Source organism: Piliocolobus tephrosceles, chromosome 5 (genome assembly GCF_002776525.5).
Source record: "Piliocolobus tephrosceles isolate RC106 chromosome 5, ASM277652v3, whole genome shotgun sequence".
NCBI classification, from domain to species: domain Eukaryota; kingdom Metazoa; phylum Chordata; class Mammalia; order Primates; family Cercopithecidae; genus Piliocolobus; species Piliocolobus tephrosceles.
In genome coordinates this window covers 35823444-35829443 of record NC_045438.1, presented here as the reverse complement: position 1 = coordinate 35829443, position 6000 = coordinate 35823444, and the positions used below count along the sequence as shown (strand labels likewise).

Here is a 6000-nt window from a genome sequence, read left to right as displayed (position 1 = left end):
AAAAAAAAAAAAAAAGAAAAGTAGTTTGAAGAGGCCTCACGTCAGCACCACGAAGCTAACATCTCAGCCTAAGGGGCCCTCTGACCCAGATTCCTCCTCTGTTTCTAAGTCTTTCAGGGAGGAGAAATAGCATATTTAGGCAACTCAGAAAATCCTGCCCCATCCTCTATCTCCTTATTCCCTCTTTACCAAAAACGATATTTTTTTAATACTGAAGACCCCCTTTTTTTAAAAAAAAGAAAAGAAAAAGAAAACAATAGTTGCTCTAATTGGAGTATCATTTCCCTTTATTGGAGCATTTGAAAACAGGCATTTAAGGGCAAAAGAGATGGAACACATCTGAGGTAAATTGTGTATCTCTCTACAGGCTGTGCCTAACCTTTAAAACCACCTAGAAAGGTACAAAGCTGCGAGCCTCTCTCGGATTTTTCATATAGTATTTCAAGACTTACCTCTTAATTGCACTCTTCCCCGCTCCCATTATGAAGAGCATGGAACCTAGAACACACTGCCTTGTGTGGAAGTCCACACACCACTGGTCACAGGCCACTCACAGGTTTGGGGGACTTCACGCTGATTCCTAGACTTTCTGAGTTTCCCTTGCCTCATCTGAAAACTGGGCCAGGACCTAATTGCAGGTTGTGAGAGTTGAATGAAATCAAATTTGAGACTGCATATACAAAGGTGGTCCCATAAGATTATAATGGAGCCGAAACATTCCTATTGTCTCTAAAGACCTTCCAGGAAGACAGGATGTGGAGGTGGCATCAGTGGCACTGACAGTCCTGACCCTGTGCAGGTCTAGGCTAATGTGTGTGGTTGTGCCTTAGTTTATAACAAAAAAAGAAAAAGAAAAATAGAAAAAGCTTATAGAAAGAACACAAAGAAAAAATATTTTCATACTGCTGCACAATGTGTTTGTGTTTTAAGTTAAACGTTATTACAAGTCAAAAAGTTTAGGTCGGGTGTGGTGGTTCACGCCTGTAATGCCAGCACTTTGGGAGGCCAAGTTGGGTAGATCACCTGAGGTCAGGAGCTCGAGACCAGCCTGGCCAACATGGCGAAACTCAGTCTCTACTAAAAATACAAACAAACAAACAAAAAATAGCCGGGCGTGGAGGCACCCACATGTAATCCCAGCTACTCTGGAGGCTGAGGCAGGAGAATCATCAGAATCGGAAGGTAGAGATTGCAGTGAGCCGAGATTGCAGCACTGCACTCCAGCCTGGGCTACAGAGCAAGGCTCTGTCTCAAAAATAAATAAATAAATAAATAAATAAATAAATAAATAAATAAATAAATAAATAAAGTTTAAAAGATTTAAAAGTAGAAAGTAAAAAATCATAGTAAGCGAAGGTTAATTTATTATTATTGAAGAAATAATTTTTAACAAATTTAGCATAGCCTAAGTGTAATACAGTGTTTATACAGCCTATAGTAGTACACAGCGATGTCCTAGGCGTTCACATTCACTCACCACTCACCAACTTAGCCAGAACGACTTCCAGTCCTGCAAGCTCCATTCATGGAAAGTGCCCTATACTGGACTTTTGCTGTACCTTTTCTACGTTCAGACATGTTTAGATACACAAATATTTACCATTGTGTTACAACTGCCTGCAATATTCAGCATGGTCACTTGCTGTACAGGTTTGTAGCCTAGGTGCAACAACAGCCTATACCATAGAGCCTAGGCCTGTAAGAGGCTCTACCATATAGGTGGAAGTACACTCTAAGATGTTCACACAAGAAACTCGCCTAAGACGCATTTCTCAGGAGGTAATCCTGTCATCTTAAATGATGCATGACTGTAAGATCTACGGCTGAGTGCCTAACTGTATATTGAGAAATAACTCTCCATTTCATCCGTCTTCCGGTATTGAACTTTAAGTGACCAACAGACCGGCCTAAATACCAGAATCTCTTTGCAATGCGCTCACCTCGCTCATTACCAGAAGGTTTTACCTGCCTAGTGACTCGGTTGGTCTGGGCATGAGTCCGGAGAGGTGGAAACTTTCAGCGTCTCAGGACTGACAGTCGAGTGGCTGGGAACTATAAATCCGCGAGAACTGCCCTCGCGCTGCCATCCAGCTGGGTAGTCGGGGGCGCGCGCGTGGGGGCTGCGCGAGTCGCTCGCACCGAGTTCCTGGGGAAGCCAGGGGGACGCGGCCGCGGCGCCTCGGTCCTGGGCCTCGGGTCGCCTGAAGCGCCGCGCGCAGGGAGAGGAGGCGCCGCGCCGACGCGCTTGGCTTCAGCGGGCACGGGACGGAGCAGTCTGCTGCCCCCCGACATGTGACCCAGCCCCGACGCCCATGCGGGCTCCCAGCAGCCCGGCCCTGCGGCCGCTGCTGCTGCTGCTTCTGGCGGCGCCGTGGGGACGGGCAGGTAGGTGGGTCGCGCCGCCAGTGCGGGTCGGGGATGTCTCCGGGCGGGGGCCCAGCCGGGCAGAGCGCGCGGCCGAGTTCTCCCTTCCCGCTCGCCGGCCGGGTTTCGCTTTCGTGCAGGCGGAGTACGAGGTGCGCGGGGGCCGGCGCTTCCAGCCCAGGGGTGCGGGAAGCCCGGGGGACACTCGCCGCCGCCGCGCGCACCCTGGTTCGGGGTCAAGTTTGCAGGTCTCCGCGCTCCACACTTTCAGTCTGGAGGATTGAGGTGGGATGGGGGGAGTTCGTTGGGGGGCGCTCTGCGCGGTGCCCACAGCCTTTAACTTGCGGTCGGGGACGGTAACCATGCGGGGCCCCTAGCCCGCGCGTCCCAGGCTCCCGCCACCACCGCCGCGGCCGCGCGGAGGCGCCCCTGTGGATTCCGCGTCTGGGCCGCCAGGCCCCGCGGTCCTGCAAGCCGCGCGTCGCGAGATCCGCGCTTTAAAAACCAAACTCCCTGAGAGGGTCAGCCCCGAAGGAACGGGATCCAGAAAGACGCAGCTTCTTAAAGTAAGCTCCCCCTGCCCTGGGTACGCCTTTGTTTCCTTTGCAGTTATGACCATGTACAGACAGTGCTCTTTGATTTTTCAGAAATAACAAAAGATTTAACTCGTTTACGACGTAAGGTAACTGAAGAGCTCTTTCGTTTTGTTTGGTTTTTAAGTTTAAACTCTCTACCAGTTGGAATCCAGTAAACCAGAATGATTCACTTGATTGCTTTTTTTCCTGTATTTCTCGTATATGAGAAAAAGATTTTTTTTTAAAAAAAAACAGAAAAACAAAAAACAAGATATCCGGGATCCTTTTTTAAAAAAGTTATTTTAAAAAACAACAACAAAGCTTCTCCAAATACTGTGCTTTGTAGACACTTGGTTCAGGCCCCGCTCTCTTTTAACCCAGAACTGAACAGTAAGAGTGAATGCAGGAAGAAAGTTGACGGTGAATCTGGAGTCCTTGGTAGTTAAAGAGGAAGTTAAGTTCAGTATAGTTAACAATGGTAAGAAAAGTATGCACACAGATCTTGGAGAGATTTTCAGTGATAGCTATTATACATAAAATATTTTATCTTCTAAATTTATCAGAAGTTATAGTTATTTTGCCTTTTAATATTCGCTGATAAGCTGAATGGGAAGAAACGACTGACCGGCAAATATTGAGCCTTCAACTAACAGACAGAAATTTGTTTTTATTTGTAATCGAAGAGAGAAGGCTGGGCGCGGTGGCTCACACCTGTAATCCTAATACTTTGGGAGACAGAGGCATAGGGTGGGAGGATGGCTTGAGGCCAGGAGTTTCAGACCAGCCTGGGCAACATAGGGAGACCCCTGTCTATACTAAAAATTAAAAAAATAAAGACAAAAAACTAGCCAGACATGGTGGCAAACACCTGTAGTCCTAGCTACTCCATGTGCCCAGGAGTTCCAAACTGAAGTGAGTTATGATCACACCACTGCACTCCAGTCTGGGCAAGGGTAAGACCCTGTGTTTGGGGGGGGAGGGGGGGGGAACAAAGAAAGAGAGAAAGAGAAATAAAATTGTTGCGTGCTGACATTACCAGGTAGTAATATTCTTGACTTCAAAACAAAATTCGCAAAAGAAACAATAAGAATGCTTTTCTGACCCAAGAGACCTGGATACTTTCTTAGCTCTTCTTAGGGTGTTCCTGTCCTCTCCTGGGTCTTTGGGCTAAGGTCTAAGGACTGCTGGGAAGACCTCCTTAGAAGCTGTATGTAGTTACCTGGATACTACCTGCTCTTAATTGAAGGTTTGTCTACAATGTCTTCTGTACAATATGGGCTTACTAAGAGTTCTATGACTTTGCCACTCTCAGGTAGATTAATGCTTTAATGCTCTCATTTTTTGAACTTTTAAAAAATTTCATCTCACAGCTCAGTGCCCGATCAGGCTGTAAAATACCAAAACATCCAAAGAGGAAAAAAAAAAAAATTTGGCATGTCATGAACCTTGTAGGGAAATCGTGGTATTTCATTTCAGATAAAGTTGTAATGGAATTCAGAATGTCTATGCGGCTCCCTCAAGGCAGGTGCAAGACACTGTCATTCACTCTTGGACCCCTCCAGGGACAGAATTTCACAGGGAAGTTGATCCTTATGGCTTATCAAACTCTGCCCTGTTGGCCTATCCCATATCCTGTCCTCAGGAAAGATCAAGAACCATGGTTAGCATCATATAAACAGGCATTTAAAGTCACTAAGATAGAGTGGGAGAAGGTGACTTCTCAGGTCATGTGTCTCCTCTGCTCAAAGCCCTTCAGAGGCTTCTACTGTTCCTGGAATCATTCTCAATTCTTCTACAAGATCCTGTGTGGCCAGTTCCTGTCTGTCTCTCCAGCATTGTCTCACACCACCTAATTCTTGCTATCCTGGCCTTTTTCTACTTCCCAGAGCAGGCCAAAGTGTTTCCCATCTCACTCATACTGGCAGTTCCCCCGGAAGTTCCTACTGGAGATTCATACTGGCAGCCCCTCTGCTAGAACGCCACTGTCCCGCTCTATCTGCAGCTAACTCCTGCTCAGACTTTGGCCTCTCACTGCCAATGGGCTTCCCTCAGGAAGGTCTTCCCTAGGGAGTTGAACAATGAAAACACATGGACACAAGGAGGGGAACATCACCCACCGGGGCCTGTCAGGGGTGGGGGCTAGGGGAGGGATAGCATTAGGAGAAATACCCAATGTAGATGACGGATTGATGGGTGCAACAAACCACCATGGCACATATATACCTATGTAAGAAACCTGCATGTTCTGCACATGTATTCCAGAACTTAAAGTATATATATATATATCAAACAACCAAAAACAACAGGGTCTTCCCTAAATCCCCAAAGAGGAAAAAAGTACATCTTATGATGTCTATTAACAAATAAACCTAACTTTAGTTTTGGAGCTTTAGATTGCAATCTAAATATTAAAACAACTATGCTTATTAGAATGAATTAATGGAGTGAGAGTATTTGTCAGAATGTTTCTTCTTTGATACAAACATGGCAGCATTCAGTATTTTATTTCACTGAGAAGTTATTCCTGGAAATACTTCACTCACACACACACATACACAGAGACATAAATGATTCTAGTGAACTAATTAAACTTGCAGATTTTCTTTTTTTAACTTTTAATTTTGAACTAATTTGGGACTTGCAGAAAAGTTTCAGAAACAGCACAAAGAATTCCCATATCCCCCTCACCTAGTTTCCCCCAATTAGAACATCTTATGTAACCATTGTACAATGTTCAGAACCAGGAAATTAACACTGGTATAACACTACTTACTAAACTATAGACCTTGTTGGAGTTTCACCCGTTTTTCCAATAATGCCCTTTTTCTGTTTCAGGATCCAATCCAGGATCTCCCTTTACATTTAGTGATCATGTCCCCTTAGTCTCCTCCAATTGGGGGCAGTTCCTCAGCCTTTCTTTGCTTTCATGACCTTGATCCTTTTGAAAAGTCCCGGTTACCTCTTCCTTAGAATATCCCTCAGTTTGGGTTCATGTAAAGTTTCCTCAAGCTTAGAATGAGATTATTCCATTTTGGCAAAAATGCCACATAAATTGTCACTT

General features: G+C 45.5%; 1 protein-coding gene across 7 annotated transcripts in view; it reads left to right on the top strand.

The window, feature by feature from the left end:
• Positions 1-1992: 1992 nt before the first annotated feature.
• IL20RA (interleukin 20 receptor subunit alpha) overlaps positions 1993-6000 on the top strand; it is a 43968-nt gene continuing 39960 nt past the window's right edge. For 3 of the 7 annotated variants that reach the window (XM_023190985.2, XM_023190986.2, XM_023190981.2), the window contains exon 1: positions 2213-2385. In XM_023190985.2, coding sequence (XP_023046753.1) covers positions 2313-2385 — 73 coding nt within the window. In that variant the 5' untranslated portion in view covers positions 2213-2312. Of the gene's footprint in view, positions 2386-2484; positions 2931-6000 lie in introns of those variants that run through there. The other 4 variants (XM_023190987.2, XM_023190983.2, XM_023190982.2 and 1 more) reach the window with 3 other exon arrangements.